The sequence below is a fragment of the Sarcophilus harrisii genome, chromosome 2 (genome assembly GCF_902635505.1).
Source record: "Sarcophilus harrisii chromosome 2, mSarHar1.11, whole genome shotgun sequence".
In the NCBI taxonomy this organism is placed as follows: domain Eukaryota; kingdom Metazoa; phylum Chordata; class Mammalia; order Dasyuromorphia; family Dasyuridae; genus Sarcophilus; species Sarcophilus harrisii.
Genome location: NC_045427.1, coordinates 477,072,235 through 477,098,741, shown reverse-complemented (window position 1 = coordinate 477,098,741; position 26,507 = coordinate 477,072,235). Strand labels below are relative to the sequence as shown.

Genomic DNA, 26,507 nt, shown 5'->3' with positions numbered 1-26,507 from the left:
CTAACCGTGACAGCTTTTATGTTGGTTCCTCCAAAGCAGCATTGTTCTTCTATTTCTTGGCATTGAGGGGGAATGACTGGCTTCCTTGAATATGGCGATAGGTAGAAGAGGATGTTTGAGTTGTCTCAAGACTTTCTAAAGCAGGGAACAGTTTTGGAAATTCTCTTTTCCAGATAGAGAAAAAAAATAAGTGTGGCCTGGTCTGGGACAAACCAACATTGAAGATGGGGTTGCTAATTCATCCCATGCTGTTATATCAAGTGCCATCTAATTCAATGAATAAATTAGGGCTAGCACTGCATTTGCATGTGGTGTGGAACTTTATAAATGTGGAACTTGATAAATGCATGTTGTACTAAATTAAATTAATTTGATGTGAAAGAGTTTGCACTTCTAGGAAAGAAAAGCTAGAGAGATAGAAATTCTTTTCAAAACTTTGTGTCTCACTTTCCCCACCCCCACAGGTACCCAGTGCTCTTTGTTTTATAAATATCCATTGAATGTTGAATGTTCTTTCTATATTTGCAGCAATATTGTGCCCTTTTAAAATCTCCCTAAGAGTTAATTGAATGGTCAATTACTTAATGTTCCTCTAATTAATCTGTTGAAATCCATACAATAGTACACTGTATTGAGGCAAGTGACTTTTTTCCAAATGGGCACAAATTATTATCATTCAGCACTTGCCAAACCTTGGTAGATTAAGAAGCAGCTCTTAGCATGTTTTCTTTTTCTTAGCATGTTTTAAAAGCCTATTCTGCCAAAGAAGTAATCAGCTAAAAATTGAATTGACTTCCTCCCCCACCCAACTGGTCCTAAAGCCTTTTTTTTTTTTTTTTTTTTTTTTGCAAAATTCCATCAAATCTCATCTTATATTCTCCTTCAAGAGAGAAAGCAGGGTCAGATAGAAAGGGAATCAGATAGCCTAGCTTCTAGTGCTGGCTGGCTCTGAGTTTTTCAAGTACCTTATACTCTCTGGACCACAGGCTATTGGTCCCCATTTCCCCTTCCCCCAATAAAATAGGGTAAACTTTGAATTTGTACCCAAACAGAAGATAAACCAATGCCCCAAAAGCTGCCAGGGAGGCATTCTTAGAACACAGCAGTTAAAACTTAAAAGAATACCAACAATTATTATGTGTTTCCTTTCAATAAGAAGAAAGATTTGTGAAGATGGCCAAAATTCTTAAATTTCGAGATTTTGGTTTGGATCATGTACATTCAGTGTCTTCATCCAGACCTGGGAGTTCTTGGTTTCTTATTTAGTAGCAACAAGGGGATAGAGAAGATGAAAACAATGTCCTAATGGGACAATTTTTTCTCATCTCTCCCATGCTATCTTTTCCCCTTCTCCTATGAGTTGTATTAGTGCAGATTAGAGCAGTGGTATCAAACTCAAATAGAAAAGGCAGCCATCAAACCTTATATAAGGATACCTTAGAAAACTACATATTAACATCATCTATCATCTATGTTCTATTGTATTTTTGCTTATTGTGAAATATGTCCCAATTACATTCTTTTTGTCTGGTTTGGGCAGCACTCAGTGTTGGGTCCCTCAGGTTGCTGTGTTTTACACCTTTCTGTTAGAGGACTCCAATCTTCTGGTCACCCTCCTGGACCCATTCCTGGGGTAGGCAGAGGGTGTGCAGCTCACAGAAATCCTGGCACTCAATCCTCCAGTTGGTGCAAAAAATTGAACTAGCTGGAGTTAAGGAGGCTAGAGTGGGACAAACCTTCCTCTCTCCAGCAGTCCCGCTGTCCACCAATAATAACCATTCAGTAAACTAGAGACACTTGAAAAATTCAACTCAGGGAAAAGGGGAAAAAACCAGCATCATTTTAAAACAGCCTAACACATCTCCCAATTCACTTTTTTTCCTACTTTAAAAACAAATGTTTCTCATAGGGCCTGATGGGATTTATCGGTCTGGTCGGGGAGCCAGGAATCGTTGGAGAGAAGGTAGGTTGTATTTTAAAAAATAAATAAAGGAGTCCAGCACATTGGGGGGAGGGAGGTGATGGAAGCTGCTGTTTTTAGGAATTTAAAACCCTGTCTCAGTTTACTCTTAGCTCCGTTGTTCCTTGTCCAAGGACCTGAACAAGCTCTGTTGGCAGAAGTTGTATCTTGGCATTTGGGGGCTAGGGAATGAGCTGTCAAAGGACCATTGTCTGGTGTTCTTCATGGCTGCCTTGCATTCATTTGCTAGCTTCTATTGCCTTTGGTGCTTAACTATTACTCCTTTCAGGACCACCTGGTTTGCCTTCCACATGTCAGGGGTCTGTTCACTTTGTCTAACCTGCCCACTCTGATTTCTAAGGGCCATCAAGAAGGCTGAGGGCTGGTCAATGGCATCAGAGTTGTACAGCCATATGGGTCTCAGCTGGGACTGCTTAGATGAATCCATCCATTTGCCTATGTGATGTATTAAGTGATGGATTTGGGATGTAAGCCATATGTCTTGAATGGATTTGCTTTCCATGTGAAAATACCTTATTGAGTAAAAAGCTGGAAGAGAGGCCCATTTCTGCTTCCTAATCCCAGAAATCTATTTGGGAATATAGTGGATTATTAATAATAATGGTTAACATTTACATAATACTTAACACTAAGCACTTTACAATTATTATCTGAGCCTCTCAACAACCTAGGGAGGAAGTTGCTATTATTATTCCCTTTTTATAGATGAAGAAACTAAGGCAAACAGAGATTAAATGATATTACAGATTATCACTCCCCACTCCCAACCAACACAGATAAGGACTTTTGCCAATATAGACAAAACCTAGTTCTCCAGAGGTCACAGCAGCTGGGACATGATCCACTTGACACAGATCTTGGTTCTTGAGTAGCTCTGTGATCTCTCTGGAATTTAGCATGCTTCTCTGTGGGGCAGGGATACTTTGAGATACTAATATCAGAAATGGCTATCCAGAGGCCTAACTAGAGCCAGAAGCAAATCCTGGGCCCAGAGTGAAGGCTTAGACTGTGATAGGCTTCAGTCTGGGATGTTCCTTAAGGGAAGAGTCCATTCCTTATACATCAACAATCTTCCCTTCACAAGGCTCAGTGTTTAGTGTAACAGTTGATCGATCAATTCCTCAGAATACAGTTCTTGCTTAAGCAACTAGGGAACTGGGGCAAGAGTGGAGTGTGTTAGGGGAGGAGTGAGAGAGAGGAAAGGCGGGAAGGGAAGGAAGTGCTTTCTGTTGACACATCTGCCTTTGCAGATCCAACCCAGTCCAAGCCAAACTTAAACCAGAACCAAATGGTACCGAATAGAAATCAAAAGGAACAATATAATTAGCAGTTCCTTAATGAAAACCATCTCTGCTGAAGGAAAATCCCCAACTTGTGTCTGTGAAGTGACTTTAGAGAGCCACTCAGAGATTGTGGTCCTAGATTTGCATGTCATTCAGCAAGCATTCCAAAGTCTCCGAAGGACAGTTACCAGGCTAAGCTTTTGGGGGTGCTAAGGGAATAAATAAGGCCATCATCTCTAAGATCTTATAGTCTAAGACTATACACAAAACAATAAAAGATAGAGTGCAGTGATGATACAAGTAGTGATTTGAGAATTCTGTGGAGGGAAAGATCATGTCTGGCAAAAATAATCAAGGAAGACTCAAAGAAGAGGTAGTATCTGAAGGTTGAGTGGGAATATAAGGAGGAATAGCATGAACAAGGTATGAGAGAGCATTTTCAGGAAAAAGTGAATAGTAATAATGAGGAGAACTGAAGGCTGGATGTATTCATATCATTTCATTTGATCTTCACAACAACCTTGTGTTATTTATAGTACAAGTCTTATCATCTCACTTCTACAAATAGGGTGAAATTACTAACCCTGAGTGCCCTTAGCCAGTACTGTATAAAGCCAGGCCTTTGGAATACATATCAAATGCCATTCCTTTAGACCACAGCTTCTTCCTGCTGATTGGAGCACAGGGTACATGTAGGTGGGTTTAGATTGTGAAGGGCGTTGGATGAAATCATTATGCAAGCATGTTAAATGATAAGGGGAAGGAAGATATCAAAAGCTGTGTAGATAAATTAGGATTGGGTATTTTGCTGTGCAAGAAAAAGAGAAAGTTGACCTTGGAATGTTAATAAAGGAAGGAAAGAATGACATGGTGATGGGCAGGAAGGAAGAAGATTGTTCTACTACATCAATGGGAACATTATCCCACCAATCTCATCCCAAGCCCACATCTCAATCTGAAATAGATACATCTGTGACTGATGGCTGATGCCAAACATGGCTATGTGAGAAGCTGATGTCTGAAAAGATAGGAGCAATTAAAACCCAGTATTCAGACATTCAGAGTTTTGGCAATTCTCATAAAAATCTTCCCTCTATATTCTAATGATAATAATAATAACTAACATTCATAGAACACTTTTAAGTTTGCAAAGCATTTATTACAATTGACTTTCTTACTAACTCTGTGAGGTAGGTATTATCCCCATTTTACAGATGAGGAAAGCAAAGCTCAAGTTAAGTGACTTGCCCGGCATCACACAGTTTGTAATTATTTGAGGTGGGATTTAAACTCTGAGAATATTTCTGTCCTTTAAGATTCAGCTCAAGTGATATTTTCTATCTTTTTTCTAATCTCCAACCTGCTCCCTCCCCTCAAAACCACCTTGCATTTTACTTTGTGCCTCCTTTGTGTATAGCTATATATGTAAAAGTGGTCTCCTCCCAATGGAAGGTTAGCTCCTTGAGGATAGAGGCTATTTCACTTTTGTTTTGTAGTATGATGCCCAGTACATAAGAGGTGTTTAATAAATGCTTATTGATCAATTGGTTTCCAAGCCTTCATTGATTTTTCTCCTTTGCTGAAGGGTAGCCGAGGTGCTATGGGACCACCAGGTGCTCCTGGAGCCAAGGGGTCGATGGTAAGGAGTAAGTCTGCATTCTCTCACTCTCCCCCCACTCTTTCTTTTCCTAAAGTGAGGTCTCACTGTATCACTATCCTACTCTATGAACTCCAAACGTTTCCTGTTGTCACTAATCAAGTAGAAGTTCCCCCATTTAATTTTTAAAGCCCTTCACTACCTGGTCCTGACTTACTTTCCCAACCTTATTTATTACTCATAATTTTCATTCCTATCCTCTTACTTCCAGAAAAGCTGACCTTCCTGTTGGTTCTCACACAATATTCCATGATGGTCTACCATGTTTATATTCCATCTCACCTCACTTTGACTCCTTGTTTCCTTCAGATTTTTGATTAAACACCTTCACATGACCCTTTTTTCTGCTCCCTCCCAATTGGCAATGCTCACCTTCCTAATTTATCTCATATTGATTTTATGAATATTTTATTTGGCTCTATATGCATGTTATGTCATCCAATAGAATGTAAGTTTCTTGAGGTCAAAGACTGTTTGATTTTTGTTTTTATCTCTCCCCTAAGCTCCAGTCTGGGATTTGCACAAAATAGATGCTTAATAAATGCTTATTGTTTAATCGATTGTCTCTGGTATGGTAGTTCCCCTTTCATCTCCTCTTTGATTTCTTCTCCTCATACTTCACTTGGATGCTTCAGGTTTCTCCCATTTATTCTTTCCAAAAGGAAAGAACTAAGATTCCCAAGGACTTGACCTTAATGTTACTTTATCTGTGGTTAGTTAAGTTAGTGGAGGGCAGGGCTTGAAGTAAGAAATTTTATTTCTATGAGTTCACCACAATTATTCCCCCTCCTTTACCCCTCTCTTTTTTAGGGTCATCCTGGTTCAGCAGGTGGAGTTGGAGATCCTGGAGACCCCGGGCCCCCAGTAAGTACTATCTCAAGAGAAATGTCTGCACAAGAACCCATTTGGGAACCCTGACTCTAGTCAGAGGGCTTGAGTTCATTTCCCACATTCTCTGATGGTCGTCACTTGTGTAATCTTAGGCCAGTTACTTTATTTCCCTTTTCCTCAGCTTCCCAGTTTTTACAATGAGAATATTTGGGACTGAAGGGAAAATGAAACCATTGGAGATTTAAAATGAATTTAAGTGGAGACTTACTCAATTCATTAGAGAAGCATCTTCTATCATTCCTAGCAGAAACAGGGAAGTTAGATGGAAATGCAGATTTAGTGTGTGTGTATGTGTGTGTGTATATACACACCCATTTGTGTATGTATATGTATGTTTGTATATATATAATTTTTATTTTTATTAATATCTTTCATTTTAACATTACATTCTTTTCATTTTTGTTTCATTGGCACTTCCCCTTTGCTCCCTAGCAAGCTATCCCTTGAAGCAAAAATTTAAAAAGAAAAAGGAAAGAATACAGTTCAGCAAAACCAATTAAGTTTGACAGTATATGTAATTCTTTTCCTCTTCAAAGAAGGTGATACATTTTTTCAACTCTCCTGGGGCAAAGCTTAGCTATTACTAATTATAAAGTGTTCGATTTGTTTTCTTTCCATTTTCATTGCAATAATTTTATATATTATTTCCCTGCTTCTGCAGCTTTGTTTCCTATCTTTCCTTTGCTTCACGGTCTCCTTCATGTTTATTTCTTCTTATGGCATTTGAATATCCTGTTACATTCATGCACTGTAAAGTTTGCGTAGCCCTATCCCAAATAATGGCTAGCTACTTTGTTTCCAGTTCTTTATTAACCAGAAGTACTACTGTGAATATTTTGGCATCTTTCTTTTCCTTTTTGACCTTGTTGGGGTATATACTTAGCAGTGAGATCTCTGGATCAAAGGGTATGAACAGTTTGCTTTTTAAGCAAAACTCTAAATTGCTTTTCTGACTGAATCAATTTATGGTTCCACCTATAGTATATGAATATGACTATCTTCCTGTACAGAGGTGCAGATTTGGGGGGAAAGAAGATAGGTTTTGTTTTGGACTTGTTGAATTTGAAGGACTAAAAGGACATTCAGAGGAAGATGTCCAGTAGGCGGTTGGAGATGTGGGACTGGAAATCAGAGGAGAATGTGGACGTGAAAATATAGATCTGGGAGTCATTTCATAGTCATCTTTGAGTCTTCCCTTTCTCTTGACCCCCATCATTAATCAATATCTTCCATTTTTCCTCTAAATCTTTGTCTCCTGTCTTTCATTTCTGTCACCAATATCTTGGTTTGAGGCATTATTACCACTTGTCTAGATTGGTGTGGTAGCTTCCTATCTAACTCATGGAATTACTCAAAGGAAAGTGCTTTATAAACTGTCAAACATGATGTAACTGTGGTGGTCTTAGAGATGATACTGATCAGGGGAGAGTCCACTCTTTTAAATTCCATGATCCACACTGACAATTCTTCTTTATACTCTAGATTGATCTTTGGCAAGGCACCCTAGTGCTCCCAAAGCCAGATGTTAACTTGAACTGGGAATCAGAAGGTTAAATCTGTCTTACTGGGCTCCCATTGCTCAAAAATTGCTTAATGAAAAACAAGTATCTTGTCACTGGTATCTGCTGTCAGTTCTACACATATTCTATCAATTATCTCTCTCCAGGCAGAAGGAATACCCTGGCCTTGATTAATGTGTATCTCCAAGGGGAATTTATCCTGTTGGATGAGAAGGGGCTGGTTCCAGCCAACAAATCAGATTAAAAGCTTTTCCCCATCCTGCAAGAATTGATTAATAATAATTGTAATGGTAGTAATTTCCATGGAAATAAGCCGGGAATGAATAAGAGACTCAGTTGTAGGGTAGAGGGAAAAGAGAGAGGCAGTCTGTTGTAGCACTAGAATACTGGTTCAAAAATGGAAACTGAGTTCAAATTCTCATACTATCATTTGTCTACTATGTGACTCAAACTCTCCCCATTTTTGCTTCCTCTGTAGAAAATTTTTTCTTGCCCCCCCCTCCCCAGGAGAAGACAAATATTCCAGGGAACTGTGATTTCCGTAGTGAGCAGAAAGATTCCTCTCACCCCTTTGGTATAACCCATTTCTTCCTAGAGCTGATTCTGAGGGAGCCAGTGGGCAATTGCTTTCACATGAAAACAAGTTAGTATAGCATTTTAAGGGTCACAGAGTGTTTTCCTCATCCTGTGAAGTAAATCATATGAACTTTTTTCCTACCATTTTACATCTGAGAAAACTGAGATTCTTGGGACATAAAAATGGCCTAAGAAGATATAGCTAAAATGAGAAGAAGATTTGAACTGAAGATTTCATTCCTGATGTTGAATGTTCTTTTTAGTGGTTAATGGAACCCAGAATCCTTAGCTCTTAGTCCGTGGTCAGACCACAAGCTTTGCCATCACCTTTCTGCCAAGGAACCTAAGACATCTACTCTGTTGTATGCCATCTTGTGGGTGGAAAGGCTGAAGAGGAAAGCGGGTCCCTCCTGGCCTGCCAGCCAGGTCACTTTTTAAGCAAGCAATATGGATGGCATTCTGTTCCTGCATAGAAAACCAGCAATGTGCCTAGTGCAGTCAGCACAGGAAGGGGCCAAACTGGGGCTGGTGGAATCTCCAGCACAAAGAGGCTTTAAGGCTGTTTTCAGTAGAGCTGAACTTCCTATGCCAAGTGGTTAGTTTGGTCTGGAACAGGCGAGGAGGGACTGTCTCTAGCTTTCCCATGGGCACCCACAGAGTTGGCTGGTTGCCTTGCTCTTCCTCTTGGTCATATTCCTCTTCCCCCCAAACTTATAGTGCTTTTCTCAGTCAGGACTCCTCTGCTGATTGACTTCACTGATTGATCAGTGAAGGCAGCTGATCAGCCTCAATGAATAAGCATTTCACCAAATGAATACTCATTTTGTATTTGATTCTGTGCTAAATGCATGAAAACACAAAGGAGACATGGTCCCTGCCCTCAAGGAGCTTAGGAATAGAGAAACAATACTAACACCATGAAATCAAGAAGATAAATTGTTTGGTTCAAATTTTAAATTCAAAGGAGAAAGAAATTAATTAAATCATGAGTAATCAGAAAAGGTCAGAGCATTTAGACCTGGAAAGGAAAGATCTTCCAGTTCAGGTATCCTTAACCTGGGATTAGTGAACTTCTTTTTAAAAATTATTTTGATAATTGCATTTGAATAGAATTGGTCTGTTTTGTAATCCTATATATTTTATTTTATACATATAAAACATTATTCTAAAAAGGGAGGGGCCTATAGGCTTTACCACACTGTTATAGGGTTCCATTACAGAAAACAGATTACAAGGGTGCGCTGGTAAATGTTTAATCACTAGTTCATTGAGGGGTGGGGTGGGAAAATATGTGCATGACCCACTTTTAAGTTTAATCTGCATTATTAAAATTTTTTCCTTTACTTTTTTGAGTCTGGACAATTTGCAGAACAATAAATCCAACCCTGATTTGTAGCACTGCTGATTTACAAAGTGTAAGTGCTCACACTGAGAATTTAACAACCAGCTCTCACAAACCCATATGAGCTAATTCCAGCTCACCATATGTGTTACTATATCCCTTTATTTTATAAATAAGAATACTGAGGCCTATAGAGGTAAAGTAATTTGCCTGGAAATACATTTAAGCAACGAGTAACAGAGTTGAGCTTTAAACCTGGTGCTGTAATTCTAAGTCCAAGTTCTCTTTTTGCTGTACCAGAGGAGCTGAGTTGGGCTTTGATAGATAGGTGGAACTCAGAGGACTCTGATTTCTCAGGGTTCAGAGGCAAAAGGAGATAATTTTAATCAAGAGAAACCAAAATGGACCAAGATAGACAAAAATCCTCCTGGAGAATTCAAAAGAATTCCTGGAATTGCCAATAGAATGTATCTTTCTTAAGGGCAGGAACTTTTTGCATTTGTTTTTGTAGGACCAGCACTTTGACGAGGTGCCTGGCACATAGCCGGCATTTAGTGATTGCTTATTAATTGCTTGATTGATAAGCCTGGATAAACTGGAAGCAGTTTAACCTTGAATGCCCCACAAAATAGTTTAGACCTATAAACCAAAAGACTCAAGACATCAGCAGACCAGACAAGAATTTGGAATATAGGCAGAGATTAGGAAGACAGACCTGGATAGAAGTGCTGACATTAAGGTCTTTGATTGTTTGGGTCATTATACCTACTTATCAAGAGAGTGTTGACTACTTTCCAAGGTAAAAGGGCAGGGTCAGGATGGAGGAAAGCTGCAGGTGAACCAGAATCCACTCCTGGTCCAATAACTCAGGAAGCTAAGTCAATCTTGGCATTGCAAATCAAAGTGTTCCAACCTTCTATCTCAATGAGCTGGCTGGAAGCAGGGCCAGTTTGAGGAATTCATTCAGAGAGAAGGGCCACTTTGGCAACTGGGGATGTTGTCTCAGAATGGATTTCTGAGTCCATTTTCAATTCTTGGGGCCAACCACTTAGCCCTTCTTTAAAAAAAAAAAAAAAAAAAAAAAAAAAAGTATTTTTGTACTTTTGTTTTTTAAAACATATTTAATAGATATTTAATAGTTATTTTTAACATTTGTTTCTTTTTAATTTTGAGTTCTGGAGTTTCTTCTCTCCTCTATCCCACCTACTGAAAAGACAATATGGCATCAGTTATACATGTGAAATCATGGAAACATTTCCATTTTAGCCATACTGGGGAAGAAAGCAAAACAACATGAAAAAATATATTTAAATTTTTATTCAATTCATCCATTCTCTCTCTGAAAGTAGATAGCAATTTTTTTCATCAAGGGTCCTTTGGAATTGTTTATGATCACTGTATTGCTCAGAGTAGCCAAGTCTTTCATAGTTGATCATGCTTACATCATTGCTCTTACTATGCACAATAATATTCTGATTTTTCCTACTTTACTTTGCATCAGTTCATATAGGTCTTGCCATGTTTTTTTTTTTTTTCTGAAACTACTAGCCTCATAATTTATTATAGTACAATAGTACTCCATCATAATCATATGCCACAACTTGTTTAGCCATTCCCAAATTTATGGGTATCCCTTCCATTTCTAATTCTTTTTCACCACAAAAAGAGCTGCTATAAATGTTTTTGTACATTGACATCCTTTTTCTTTTCCTTTGATCTCTTTAGGATGCAGATCTGGTAATGGTTTTGCTGGATCAAAGGATATGCACAATTGTATAGCTCTTTAAGCCTACCTTCATGTTGTTCTCCAGAATGATCGGACCATTTCATTACTTCACCAATGGTTCATTAATTTTCCCTCATCTATTTCCCTCATCTCCTCTACCATTTGTCATTTCTAATAGGTGTGAAGTGATATCTCAAACAGTTTTAATTTGCCTTTCTTCAATCAGTAGTGATTTCAAGCATTTTTCATATTCTGAGAATTTTTCTTTTGAAAACTGTTCATAGTTTTTGACCATTTATCAATTGGGAAATGATTCTTTTTAATAAATTTGAGTCAGTTCCCTATATATGAGAAAAATTAGGCCTTTATCAGAGAAACTTGGTATAAATTTTTTAGTAGTTTTTAGCAAAATGTAGTCTTCCTGATTATCTCTTTCAATGAAGTCTATTTTTCCTTTTGCTTTAGATCATGATTGCCACCTTTGTGAGAAAATTTTCTCCATTCTATCTTTCTCTTCCCCTTTCTTCCAGAGCATCTCTCTTTCTCCTCCATATTCTTTTTTGGAGATAAATCCAAATTAATTGGCTTATACCTCTACTTTCTGATTATGCAGATTCCTTTTAACTACCCTAACAATGATAAAGTACTTCAGAGTTATATGTATCCTCTTCCCATATCGGAATGTAAGCAATTTAACTCTATCAGGTCCCTTATGATTATTCTTTCATGTGTACCTTTTCATGCTTCTCTTGAGTCTTATGTTTGAAAATCAAATTTTCAATTCAGCTTTGGTCTTTTCATCAGGAATGCTTAAAAGTCCTCTATTTCATTAACTATCCATTTCCTCCTTCCAAAAGATGATAGTTTTTCTGGGTAGGTTATTTGTGGTTGTAATCTAGCTCTCTTCAGAATATCCTATTCCAAATCCTCTGTTCCTTTGCTGCTAAATCTTGTATTATCTTGACTGTGCCTCCACAAGACTGGAATTGTTTGTTTCTGGCTGTTGGAAGTATTTTGTCTTTGACCTGGGAGCTCTGGAATTTGGCTACAATATTTCTAGGAGTTTTCATTTTGGGATCTCTTTCAGGAGGTAATTGTAGATTCTTTCCATTTCTATTTTGCTTTCTGGAATATAGAAGGACTTTTATCATTTTTTGAAATGTGATTTCTATGTCCCTTTTTTGATGATTGCTTTTAGATAGCACAATAATTCTTAAATTATCTTTCCTTGATCTATTTTCCAGATCAAAAAAATTTTTAATGAAATAGTTCACATTTTTCTAATATTTTTTTCATTCTTTTGATTTTGTTTTGTTGTTTCTTGTAATCTTGTGGAGTCATTAGCTTCCAGCTGCCTGATTCTGCTTTTTAAGGAATTCTTTTCTTTAGTAAGTTTTTGTATCATTTCTACCATTAAGCCAATTTTGCTTTTTAAGGTGATATTTTCTTTACTATTTTTTGTGTCTCTTCTTACCAAGATGATAATTATCTTTTCATTATTTTCTTGTATCACTCTCATTTTTCCTTCATTTTTTTCTGTACCACTCTTATTTCATTATTTAATTCTTCCAGGAATTCTTACTGACCTTGGATCTAATTAGCATTTTTCTTTGAGGCTTTCAATTTATACCTTGTTGTCGTCTTCTGAGTTCATGTCTTGGCATTCCTGCCAACATAATAGCTTTTTATGATCATGTTACTTTTTTTTTTAATTTGCTCATTTTTCCAATGTATTTCTTCACTTTGAACTTTATGTTAAAGTTAGGCTGTGCTCACCTGGGCATGAAGAGGCATTATCTCAAGCTTTAATATTTTTGTGTTACTGTTTTCAGAGCTAATTATGGGGGTTGGACATCCAAGTTGATGTTATTTTGGGAGAAGTGAGGTGATGACTCTCTTAGTCTGCCCTTTGTCTTTGTCTGGGAAAGTCCCCTACTCCTTTGCAGCTACAAATATTACTGTTCCTCTTGGCTTGTGACTAGGGCTAATGCTTCTTTGTGACTAACTACAAGCTCCCCTCTCCAGCTTTGAACTGCACCCCAAAGAATATGGCAATAGAGTTAGTAATCAGTGCCAGGTATACTTGGTGCCAGCAAACCCTTCTAATTTGTTTTTCATCTGTCCTATCCTTACTATCTGAGGGCTTCAAGTTCCCACAACTACTGTTGCTGCTGCTGCTGCTATCATAACCTCCTCCAAAGTTGGTACTCTGCTATGCTCTAGGCCTGCGTCCACCCCAGTATTACAGACCTCTCCTATGGACCTCCTCAGTTGTCTTAGACTAGAAAAATGCCTCCCTCTGATCTTTTGTTAGCTCTGCTGTTCCAAAAGTTTATTTGAGGTGTTAATTTAAAGTTGTAAGGAGGGGAAAGTTAGGAGACTTCAACTGGGTCCCAATTTGCTATCTTGGCTCTTTTACTCCCCTTCTAGCCCTCAGTCTCCCCAGCCATGCATTAGACATCAGCAAGATTGGAGGGTCACTAGCAGACCCCACAAAATGATGGATGAGTGAACTTTGGAGCAGCCTGCTTAAGGGAATATTATGCCTGAAACTCAAGAATGAGACCTCAGGGAAATGGGACCTAAGTGTCTGGGAGATCAGCACATGGAAATGAACTGCTCTCTTGCATGTGAAAACTCCAACCTTATTAAGTCCAGCTGGAGCTCATTCTTCCCTCCACACATCCCAGTTATGTGGATGCTGGGGCCAAATCTTAGCCTGTGTGCCTTTGCGGAGGCTCTAACCTGAGCTGTAAAAGTACTAGGAACTGAAAAGGGAAACTTTGGCTCAATCTGAGAGGGAGGCTCAGCAAGGGAAGAAAGAGAGCTGTGTCTTCCTTTCTATTCTTGTCATCAAATTGATGTTCATTTTGAACTTTGAGTTCGGGACCCCAGGGGCTCAGAAGTACTTTGGCACTACTTCCTACCTATCAGTTGCCCTTCAGGGCACCCAGGGCTCACGCGTGTGTATTAAATATTACTATAGGTTCATACATCTGGAAGGAACTTCAGAGACCATCTGGTTCACACCCTTCCTTGTTGTAGATAAGGAAATTGAGGCCCAAGGAGCTAGTGACATGTTCAATGTCTTACATGCAGTAGTAGGCTCTAACATACTCTAACTTCAGATGAGAATCAAAATTAGAGTTGGAGTTAAAAACATAAATTTAAAATTAGAATTATAGTCAGAGACAAATTTAGGGTTACATCTTTAGGTTACAAGCCTGTGCGTGTGTGTGTGTGTGTGTGTGATTACATGAAACTAACAGTGTGATCCTAGGTTGGTCCACGTTTCTGAACCTCAGTTTCATCATGTTTGAAATGAAGATGTAAAACTAAATCTCCAAGGGGAACCTTCCCCTCTGACCATCTCAATCTAGATTTATTATTCCCACTTCACAGATCAAAAAACTGAGACTGAAAAAGACTTGTTCAAGAACATCCTCTAAAATGAGTCAGGAACAGAATCCATATTTACCGTTCACTTTGTCTTTGGAATTCCAAATAGTACATGTATTGTGTTTAAGAGATAGCCCCATAAAAATGGTAGACACTTGCCCAGCCTGCTGGTATCCAGGAATCAGATCTGTTGATTCTTTGGGGCCAAACTAGTTTCTTTAGCCTGGATCCACTCCAGACAAGGAGGCTTACAGAACAGGGCCTGCTCTATATTGTCTCCCCCACCCCTCCTTAACCCCATCAGCAGCCTGGTGTCTGCCTCGTGTTGGCGTCAGGGCCCTCAGCATTGGGAGCCCTGTGGAAGGAGTGGAGATGGGAGCAGCAGATGGAGTTATTTTTCCAAACACCAGAGAGGGGCTGTGGCTTCCCCCTGGCAGCTGGAGAGACACTCTCTATACTCATAAAATGAACACACCCGGTCTGGGAATCAGGGAGATGGAAGTGCGGGGGAATCTTCCAACAGGATTCTGTTACTCACACTTCTCCTGAGACCTTTACAGTAGTCACCATGGTATATGTAGTCTCATGGTCACACAGATGGGGCTTCGGATCTGAAAGACAAGTGGCAACAGGCAAACTGCTTACTCTCTTTTCTTTTCATCTCTTCTTCTTTTCTCTCCCACTATATCTCCCACTTTTCATTCTTCTCTCCCTTCTTTTCATCCATCTCTCCCTCTCTGTTCTTTCTCCTTCCTTCCTTTACAATCTTGTTCTTTCTTCTCTTTTTCTTTCCTTTCTTCCTTCTCCTTCCCCATTCTTTCTCTCCTCCCTGATCTCATTTATACCTTCTCTTTTTCCTTCATCTCCCTATTTCTTCTTCCTCTCTCCCTCACTCTATCCAAACCTTCTTTCCTCTGACACTAAAGTAGACTTAGATTTTGCTGTTTATCTCATTCTTCTCAAGGAATATTTGCTTGGGAAGGACCAGAACAAGGCATAGCCTTTCATAGATGATCCTGTTGTCTTAGTCTGAAAATAATATGAATAGCTTACACTTATATAATATTTTATTGTTTACAAAGTTCTTTCCTTATAACAGTATAGTAAAGTAGTCCATGTGTTATGCCCATTTAACAGATGAGGAAGCTGAAGTCCTGATTATATCCAACAATTTTTTTTAATCTAAACTGTTGGTTTTTTTTTTAACTGGCACTGACTAGCTCAATTAGAGCAAGAGGAGCTTTGGTATGTTTTTCATAACTCTGTAGCTATCTGTGTTGTCATAACTGTTACAATGTAAATTCCTTGAGGACAGAAATTGTTTGATTTCTAATATGTATCTTCAGCATCAGCACATTTGCTGACGCCAGTGCTTCTTAATTGATGGATTGATCCTTGAGTGTCTTTGGGAAGGATCAAAGATTTGAAAATAGAAGGGACCTGGAAACCCATCAAGTTTAACTTCCTCATTTACAGATGAGGAAAGACACCCACAGTGCTTCAGTGATTACTTAGGGTCACAGAGTATTAAGTGTCTGAAGAGGCGTTTGAATCCAGATCTCCCCAACTCCCAATCCATCACCTACCTATTTACCATTCTAGAGAGTATATAGCAAATCGCACCTTGGGTCAGTATATCTCCCACAGTGATTGATTATTGAATAAAGGAAAAGGAGGAAAATAATCAGTTGAGTGATATTCAGAAAATGGCTCAGCCCTACTCCAGCCTCTGCTGGTCTACTTAACTGTCTCATCCCTGACCAATAGCCAGAAATGAGCTGAGGTTGCACCTGCCCTTTTGGAGGTAAAGGAGTTACCTTTAATTCCTGATGTACCTGCTCACTTATACCTCTGACTCCTCAAATCTGGTGACTTCTAGAAAAAATCCTTACCTCCTTATACAAATCAGAGACCTTCTGCAGCTTAGTAAGTAGTTGAATGAGCTTCTATGGCCAAAAACCATTTTGCACCTGATGGCCGATTACAGAGGGCAGGCACATGATATCAGTGGACCCATATACTCCCCTTTTCTGGACTGCTAGGGTCTGTCAGCACGAGTATATTGGTGTTCAGTTGGCCATGTTGCATCATGGTTAGAAGAAAGAGAACATACAGTCAGTTTTCACCTCTGATACATATTGACCATGTTATCCTGGGCAACTCATTTTATCTCTTTCCCCGGCATTTTTCTAACTTCATGGTTTCCTTACCACAGGGACCTCCTGGACCTCGTGGGCCACTGGGGATGCGAGGAACAAAAGGACGTCGGGTAAGCTCCCTCAGAGGTCTCTAGGGGCTGGATCATCTCCTGGGGTAGGAAGCCCAGGTAGGCTGTGCTGAGGGGGTGGGAACATGAGAAAAGGAAAGGAGAAGGGAGACAGCAGGTACCACTCCTGAGAACCTCCGGGATGCTTGAGAAGTGACTTTTCCTCATCTGAGCTTCCTAAAGAGAACTTGTAATGTTCCTTGGAGGGTCACTCCATCTGCCCTGCCCTGCTGCCAGGATGAGAGGGATAAAGATCAGTATGCCCTTGGCCTATGTGACCAAAGGCAGAGGCCAAACCCAGGTTTTGCCCATTCTTTTCCCTCTGCATCCTGGAAGACTAATCTGTTCAGCCAGCTGTGTATAGATGTGCTCTTTGGCTTCTGTCTGCTATTCTTTGCATTCTCATGTCCCCATTCAACAATATCATTCTGGTATAGGTAAAGTAAGGGGGACAAGATATCACAGTATGGCCTAACAAATACTGAAATCAGCAGTATTAAACTCATCCGTTTAATCTTTCCCGTAAAAAGGCCCCTTTTCAAAACCTTGTGATGGGTGATGGAAGATTTAGGGATTTTTTTTTTCTTTTTTCAATGCCCTTTTCCCTTCAGATGGATTTTAACTGGATTTGGCTTTTCCCAAAACCAGATGGTCTGATAAGCCTGTTGGACTGCTGGGAGATTAAGAAACATTCCTCGGGCCCAAGCAGGAGCTTCTAACTCTACACAGTGTCACAGAGCTCTGTAGGGTGATTCAGTCCTTTTGTTGGGGAAGTCCCTACGTGAGCCTAATGTTTTCTTCTCATCCCTCACAATGTGCCTAGAACGCTCAGCTACCCCAGATACTTGCAATACCCAGGTTTGGGAACCTAGGGCTTGTCTTGCCAGCCCCTCTGACAACTGCTCCTGTTCCCCATTCCTTCCCCTTTCTGGAGAGACATACATTCATTTAAAAGTTTGGCTCTGGAGTTTTGGTCTGCATTTCCTCCACAGATGTCAAACTCAAGCTCCCCTGGTCCCAGCCCCCTCCATCCTCCCCCTTAGCAAGCTCCTTCTACTCTTTTCCTAACATTGAGTGGAAGAATGCATCTTCTTCTTGAGGAAACCCAGGCCCCCAACCACATCAAAGTCCCCCAAGCTGAGTATTTTAGGAGGCATCCGGAACCAGCAGAGTCAGGCCTTGCTGGAGCTGTGTATTATATCAACAAGATGCTCAGAGGGTTTGGGACCCAACTTTTTAAGCCTTATTTCCCCAATTGAATATAGAAATACCACATAATTTACTGTCCCCACCCCCAATCCCTTCTATAGAATACTGGTAATAATACCAGATTTAGAGTTAGGAGTTCTGGGTTCTAATTCTAGATCTAGATATCTAGATTTTTAGATATATACTCATTGCATGACCATGGACAAGTCAATTGTCACATTCTCTGTGCCTTAATTTCCCCTACTATAAAATGGGAATTTTAGACCAGGCAATCTTCAGCCTCTTTTAGTTCTGCCAGGTTGGGAAGCAAACCTCAGTAATGTGGGTGACAAAGGTTTTTTGTTTTGTGGCATGTAGTTGCCTTTCCAAAGGAAAAATTGAAACTGAGGAGTTAGCCAATTCATGGAATGGGGAATGTATGAGGAATGAGGTTTTCTCAACCAGTAAGAGAAAAAACATTAGATTTGGAATCATATGGCTCAATTTGAATCCCTTCTTTTCTATGCACTGAGCCTCAGTTTCCTCATCTGTAAAAGCCTGAACATCCCCACACTGAAAACAGATCTTTGGGCTCCCTCCATCCCCTAGCCCCAGCCCTCAGAACTCACAGATTCATGTTGAGTTTAGAGGTATGGGAAGGGGGAAGGGAATGAAGGATGAGCAGACTGAGAAGACCCTAAGCTAATTGGACAGATTTGTCATTCACAGGGGGTTTCCAGTACAATCTTAATCAGGTTTTCAATAGAAACATTCATGAGATGGAGAGTGTTCATTCCAGGCAAGCCAGACTCCCAGGTCCATCTTCCAGGATTTAATTAAAAGCATCTCACTTGGGGGAGCAGATATGAAAGCATTGTCATATGGCTTTGATTGTAACCAATCCCCACAACCTGGAGGGCTGATGAAGTCTGCACTGTATTAGTTTGGAAAGGGGAGGGGAGAATAAGTAGTTGGAAATCTAAATTAGCAGCCACTCACATTTGTTTTGGGCTGTGTTTATGCTTCTTTCTCTGAGCCCATATTCAGGGCTATCTCTAAGGAGGCTGGGAGCCCAGGGCAGATCATACTGTGTGGCTCACTTCTTCCCCCAACTCTTGCCCCAGTCTCCTTCAACATATGGATCCAGATGAAATCTGGTTAAAACAAACATCAGAGAGTCTTGGAGAGAGAAAGAACAGAATAAAGATTTAGCACGGAGCCCTGAAAGCTGTCTTATATACATCAACCTTCATTCTTTTTCATATCAACTGAAGGAGCCAAATCCTTATTCCCATTTTCCTCTTCAAAGGATGGGACCTGAGGGTGTTGACCTGCCTTTCCATCTTTTTTAAACTCTACCCCCCACACTAATGTCTCAGAGTGGGATGGAAATTCATAGGTTTGCTTCTTCTCAAGTCATCTTTCTGGTCATCTTATGGGAGGGCAGAATCCCTGCCTTCAGAGAAGGACATGGGGATCACAGAATCTGGTGACTGGTAAAAACTCTTAGAATTGGTTCCTATGTGGCCTTCTGTTATCTCTCAGACTTACTTATACTCTGAATTTTGGCTCTTCTTTACCTTTAATGAATGCTCTCCTAGAAGGGTGAGAAGAGAATTCTTAGTTTCTCATAATTGTGAAGGGACCACCCAACTCTTCACCATTTGTAAAAAAAAAAAATACTCATTAAAAAGAACATCTAAAATCACTCCCTTTCTTTACCCTCCCTACTAAAACCAAAACTCAGTTAAGGTCCTAGACTTCTTTCTCAGCTCCCTGTCGGGTCATCAGACATGATTCCTTCTATAGCTTTCTCAGTCCTATGGAAGGAAATTGAATTACTGCATTCAGGATTGCTCCTTGGAATCCTAAAAGGATATTGAGCTAGGGAAGAAGGCATTTTCCCTGGATATAGTCACCCACCCCTTGAGCAGAGAACCACCTGTTTTGGGTAGTGACCTTCAAACCAGTATCTCAATAATGTTTAGACCAAAGATTCTTAACCCTTTGTATAGCAGTCTTTGGCAGTTGTTTAAGCCTATGCTCCCTTTCTCGGAATAATGTTTATAAATAATTAAAGGAAATGCTAAATTTCAGTTAGAGAAAATAAAGGTTTGTTTTTTTTTCTATCCACATTCATGGAACCCCTGAGATCTGTGAGGCCCATTGGGGGCCCAAGGTAAAGAATTCCTGGTCTAGACAGTTTAATGGATCAATGAGGCTGTAAGATCTTTGGCTTACTGCTCCTTTCATTCTATTAAGGATTCAAAATAATCATAAATTTGATTTCTAAGCCTTAATGAGCTATGTAACTGGGCCATTTACCAGAGCACTCTAAAACTCAGCTAGAAAAAGAGGACAGCTCCTGCCCCTCCCTTCCTAATGAGATCATATCATTGCTGTGTGGATGTGTCTCCGATTGGGGCATGAAGGACCCAAGCTCTTCTGCCAGCCTGCTTTGGGCTCATAGTCCGGCTCTCCCTGCCATACTTGTCCCTAGCTTTGTCTCTCCCACAGGCTCCTGGCCCCATGCCTCCTCCTTTGTCTGACTCCCTGGTTGCTTTTGACCAGACAGGAAAGGGCGAGTGTTGTTCATCTACACTTGGCTCAGAGGACTGAGTTCCTTGGCAGCATGGTGTCAACCTCTGGCAGGAGTCTATAGGAATGTCAGCTGTGTTCTTCTGGGTCAGACTGATGGTCTCTTCAGCTCAGTACCCTTTCTGATGGGGGCACTATGGCAAATCGGCTATTTGGCATAGTGGATTGAGATAGAAGAAGCTATCTGTATTTCAAACTCCCCAACACACTGGATTTGCAACCAAGAAGACTTGGATTCAAATCCCACCTCAGATACCTGCTAGCCGTGTGATGCTGGGCAAGTCACTTAAGCCTCAATTTCCTCATTCTATAAAATGGACTTTGGGGATTGTTGTGAGGATCAAATGAAACAAAATATGCAAATTGTAAAGCTGTAAATGCTAGCTATTTTTATTATCACGGCTGATAGTTTTTTCCTAAGGAGGTAAGGGATATTTCTGTAACATGAAACAGATAAGGTTAGCACCAGAAAGAAAGATTGAATTCAACCTTTTTGTTCTATAGATGATGACATTGCATCTCAGAGAGGGATGTGGCCCAAGCCTATGTGGGCAGTAAGGAGTAGTCTCCTGAATTGTCTTTCTGCCACGCCATTCCTGTCTGATATCCCGAGACGAGTGATGGAGGAAGATGAGTTTTTCAAAGCTGCTTTCTTTCAGTCACACTTTCCTGGCATCAGATATATTTTGAACCTGGGCCTTCATTTAGACTTTTAACACTCTGGTTTTTCTTGATCCAATGTTTTGACTGGGCTTTAGGATTGGGGCCTAAGTAGAGTCAGAAGACTTAGAGCTGGAAAGGGTCTCGGAGAGGATCTCGTCTCACCCCGTCACCCCAAAGCTGAGGAAACTGGACAAAGAAAAGGGAAATGGCCCGTCTAGAGTAATTTGTATCAGGCCACGTAGGCAAACCTGTACCAAATTCCTTAACAAGTGATTGATTAATCAGCCTGTGCTTAAATACTTCTTGTAATGGGGAACCCATTCCTTAGCAATTGGTAGGAATTAGAAAGGTTCAATTGTTAGGAAGTTTTTTTTTTTTTTTTCCTTAGGCTGAACATAAGTCTTTCTTTCTTCAACTTTTACTTAGTACTCCCTCGGGGCCCAAGCAGACAATTTTAATTGTTTTTCTACATGGCCTCTCAAATGTTTGCTTCCTTCCCCCACCATGAAGTCTTTTCTCTAGTCGGTATTCCCAAGGAACCTACTCTAGGCCCAACTTGGCATTGTAAGGGATTCAGAAATAGAAGACAGGTCCTTGCCCTCAACGGGTTTGCAGGCTAATTAGGCAAGCAAGACCAATACAGGCAAAGCAATTAGCAGACATTCTACTAGGTTGAATGTAATTAAATCATGAACTGTGTAGTATGTATTAAATGTCTAACAGTGCTGAAAAGCTGATTTTGTTTTAAGTTCAGGACCTTACATTTATTCTTGTCAAACTTCATAAATCTCTTCTCCAACTGGTGTCATCTCCAACTTCTACCAGAGAGATTTAAAGCGACTGACATTGGCTAGACAGCATCCTTTCAGCAGGTTAGGGAAAGGATCAGGCTCAGTAACAGGAACTTTCTTGTCTTTTTTAGAGGCAACTTGAAGGACAAGCTCCATTTGCCAGGTCCCCTCCCAGTCTCCATCCCCAGTATCCTTGGCTCACAGAGAGCCACTAGAAACACAAATACAACTCTGTTCTTCACATAGGGGAACTCCTCAGGAGAATCAGGAAAGAAGGGAGATCTTAGGCAGGTCAAGCTGCATAAAGACCCAGGTTGCCTTCTGCCATTCCTCTTGCAATATGGACTTCTGGACTTTTCAGTCTTGGATCCTTAAAATCATTGGAGTGTGAAACCAAAGTCTTGGACAGTTAGAACAGCCCTTAGAGATGGCCTGTTCCAACCCTTATCTGAAGAATGCATGCCTCCTAGTACATCCCTAGCAGGTGCTCATCCACTCTTTGCTTAAGCATCTCCATTGATGGAAATTTGATACTTTACAAGAAAGTCTATTTCCTAAAGTTTAGAAACTTCTTCCCTATATTGAATGAAAAACTACTTTTCTGTGACTTCCATCCTTCACTCCAGTTCAGTCTTGGAATAACCCAGAGTACTTGAAACAAGCCCAATTCGTTGTCTAAAATATTCTAATGCAATGATCGTATTCGCCCAAACACACACACCCATCATTACTCTCACACCCAGTCTACCATGGTTAGACCTTTGTACTTAGATTCAAGAAGAGCTGGATTCAAATTCTCCTTCATGCACATACTAGCTATTTGAGCCTCAATGAATCACTTGATTTCTCTCAGCTTCAGTTTTCTCATTTGTAAAATGAGGGGGTTGATATCCTCTTACAGCTTTAAATCTATAATTGTTCCTTTTCAGAAGTGATTTCAAGCATGCTTTTCATGAGATTTCAGTTTCTAAGTGTCCTGCATAAAATGTACTGCTCAGGCATGGGCATGCTGAACGCAGCATCTCAGATGTGATGTGACCAGCACAGAACAGAAAAGATTGTCATCCTCATTTGCTTCTCTTCAAGCACATTGGGCAGCTAGCTGTGTGGCACAGTACATAAAGTACTAGATCTAGAGTCAGGAAGGCTGTTCAAATTTGGCTTCATATACAGACTCTCTGCACCCTACACAAGACATTTAATTTGTTTGCCTCAGTTTCCTCACTGTAAATTGGGGGTCTAATTCCTAGAGTTGTTGTGAAAATCAAATAAGATAGTAATTATAAAGCACTTAGCAAAGTGCCTACACTGTTTAATAATAATAACTATGTATACACATATAAAATACCTTATTATTATGAAGTTTAAAGTCTCATTAGCCTTTTCAGCAGTCACATTATGCTGCTGTCCCCAGTTGGGATCAATTATATTTTATAAAAGTCTTCAGAATAAATGTCTTGGCTACAGCTCTGAGGGTCATATTTAGATGGGGAAAACCTGAAAGGAGTTTCCAGTTTCCCGTGACCTTCATTTAATTTTTAGAAAACTATTTAACTCCACATCTGTTGCCTTAATCCTAGACAATTAGGGTTGTATTGCCACCAAATTCAGAAGTCTGGAAAGGCTGCCAGCCAAGGGAGATGCTTCCTCAAGTCAGACCAGAAAATTTCTGGGTCACTAGGTCAAGTGTGAAGATACCGAGAGAGGCTAGTTACCCCACAACACTCTGAGTCACTGGTCTCCTCTGATGAATGGCAATCAATTAGAATCTATTAAGAGTCCAAAGATGTGAGATACTAGAGATGCAAAAACAAAAGTGAGTTTGCTCCTTTCTTTAAGGAGATTGCTTTCTATTGTGGAAGGATAAGAGTAACCATAGACTCACAGATGAGTAAATACAATATGTGTATCTAATCAACATGTGATGGGTTTTGGCTTGTTTTTAGTGGGAAACTAATAACTGGAAGAGTAGGGAAAGGTCTCTTCATGGTATCATAGATTATAGGATCATAGATAATTATCAGGAAGGGATCTCAGAGACTGGCTAGTACAAGCTCCTCATTTTACAGGTGTGAACATTGAGAGAAGTGATTTGTTCAAGCCATAGAAGGAGTAAGCAATAGAGCTGACCAGACCTGGAAGTCTAGTCCAAGGATTCTAATTCCAAACTTCTTTTTACTGCCATGTTGTCTGTCACAGTACTTCTTGAAGGAGGTGGCAATTGAATTGAATCTTGAAGGGAGCAAGAGGTTCTAAGAGGCAGAGGTGAGGAGGCACAGAAATAGAACATAGAATATTCGGAATGGGGAACCACAGGTAGGCTAGTTTGACAAGGGCATTAAGTGCATGAGGGGGAATGAAGTGTAATTAGCCTGGAAAGTAGGCCGGCGCCAGAATATGAGACCCTTCAAATGTCAAACTGAGGAGGTTGTGTCTGACCCTAGAAATAGTGGGGAACTATGACTGCAGCTTCTTGAGCAGGAAAGTGACAGGGTCAGAGAGGTCCTTAGCTATTGGGCAGAGGTTGGATGGGGAAGGAGTCAAAGATGATTCAAAATAAGCTAAACCGGGTGACGGGAGGAATTGTAGTACTTTCAGCAGCAAGACATTTGGAAGAATAGCCTTTCTTCTTTTATCATCAGAGAGCCAGGCCTCAGTTTCCTAGCTGACAGTAGAGCAAATAGCAGAGACTAGTCACTATAGTAGAGCCAAGTGCTTCTTTCCCTGAAGAGCGTATTCTGGGATCCCAGCCAGGAGCTAAAGGAAGTCTATCACTGTGCCTCTGATAAACTCAGATTTTTCTCTATTGGGCTCAGTGTCAATCAATCCTGTCTATTCTATTTGCTCTCAAGGGACATCCCCCCCACCTTCTCTTCCCTCCATTGTTTGTTGTTCTCTCTGGGACGGAAAGCATGTGGCCACAGCTGTTTTGACTTACAGAGCGAAGAGCTGGTCTGAGGAAAGAGAATGGGGAGGTGGAGATGGCCCAGAGGATCCACTCTAGTCTTCTGCCTCCTCTTGCCGTTCTTATCTTCAGAACTGACAGCTTGGATCTTTCAGCTTGTTCCCAGCCCCCCCAGGTTCTCCACTCTTGGTTTCAGCAGGGAGCAGTTCCCAAGAGTAGCAGCCCTTCCCTGTTCCTCCACCCTCCATCCGTTGGTTCTTTCAGTAGTGGTGATTATCTCCTGGTTCTGTTACTTCTATGTTGGCCTCCTTCCCATTCACTTCTGATCTGTCAGCGTGACCAGAGGGAGGCCCCATCCCGATCATTTCTTTCTGGAGGGTTGAGTTCATTCACCATTGCCCAGCTCTGCTTCCCAGGGCCTTTAGGGAAATGTGACTTGTTCTGGGATCTGTGCAATGATTGAATCGGAGTTTCTATCCATTTTCCAGTCCTCCCTCCCTATATTTCCCCAAACACTAATGAATAAGACCTCTGTCACCTGCACTTTGACAATTTACCTAGAACCCAATTGCCAGTTAGCCCGTGTTATGGCCTTAATCTGAAGGTATTTTCACCTTCACTGTACACAGCTGGAGAAGCCATAAGATCATGGAATTCAGAGCAGGAAGGAACATTAGAGATTATCTAAAACAGCCCCTTTCTTTGACAGTTTGGGAAACTCAGCCACAGGGAGAGTGTAACTTGATCTGACTTGTACAAGTAGTAACTTCTAGGATTAGAACCCAGGTTTTCTCCAACTCAAAACCCTGTGTTCTTTGCGCCCCTTTGCACTAGTTCGGCTCTGACAATCTGGCTGAACCAGAGCTGTGTCTGACTCTCGTGTCAGGTACCAGACCTTCCACAGAGCCTGTTTTTCTGTTATTTGGGAGTTTCTTTTTGTTTGGGTATGGTTTTTTGGGTGGTGGTTGTTATAAACCGGCACCTGGTCTTCCAGTTCTTTATCTCCAACCACAAAGAGAGACATCTGTGTGTTTTGGTTCCTCTGGTGTTATCTGGGATCTCTTCTACAACCATATGCTTTTAAAAGGCTGGGGGGCTTCTGGGAGGATGGTCACTGTTCCTCTGCCAGAGTAGCAAGAGGGAATGAATGGTAAGGCAGAGTATGATTCCCCAGCAGGAACAAAAGCTTCTGCTAGCTGGATGGGGCTTGGCAGGACTGAAGTAAGGAGGCTGGGAGTAATCAGGAAAGACAGGCACAGGCTTTAAGGGGATTTCCACCTTCCCCAGCCACTACCTCCATTCAGGACTGGACTATTGCAGTAGCCTCCTAACTATGCTGATTGCCCCAAGTCTCTCCCTTTCCTAGTCTATCCTCTATGAAGATGCAAACCTGATTTTCCTAAAATGTAGGTATGGCCATATCACAATCCCTTCCCCCTCCCCCAGTTGAGATCCCAATTACCCCCAGGATCAATCATAAACATCTGTATTTGACATTTAAAATCTTTCACAAGCTGGCTCCAATCTTTCTTTCCACGTTTCCAATCGTTTTATTTCTGACTTCCCTCTATAAACTCAATATTTAGCTACAATGGCCAATTCTCAGTTCTTCAAACATGACATTCCATCTCCTAGGAACCTCTCTGCTTTTGCATTGGCCGTCCTCCATATGTGGAATGCTCTGCCCCCTTAGCTTTATCCCTGAGCTTTCTTAGTTTCCC

General features: G+C 40.6%; 1 protein-coding gene across 2 annotated transcripts in view; it reads left to right on the top strand.

Moving 5' to 3' along the window:
- The window catches only part of COL27A1 (collagen type XXVII alpha 1 chain), a 241,862-nt gene that overhangs the window by 147,334 nt on the left and 68,021 nt on the right, over positions 1 to 26,507 (top strand). For both annotated transcript variants that reach the window (XM_031954623.1, XM_023494250.2), the window contains exons 25-28: positions 1,910 to 1,963; positions 4,850 to 4,903; positions 5,732 to 5,785; positions 16,591 to 16,644. In XM_031954623.1, the coding sequence (XP_031810483.1) occupies positions 1,910 to 1,963; positions 4,850 to 4,903; positions 5,732 to 5,785; positions 16,591 to 16,644 (216 nt within the window). The remainder of the gene's footprint in view (positions 1 to 1,909; positions 1,964 to 4,849; positions 4,904 to 5,731; positions 5,786 to 16,590; positions 16,645 to 26,507) is intronic.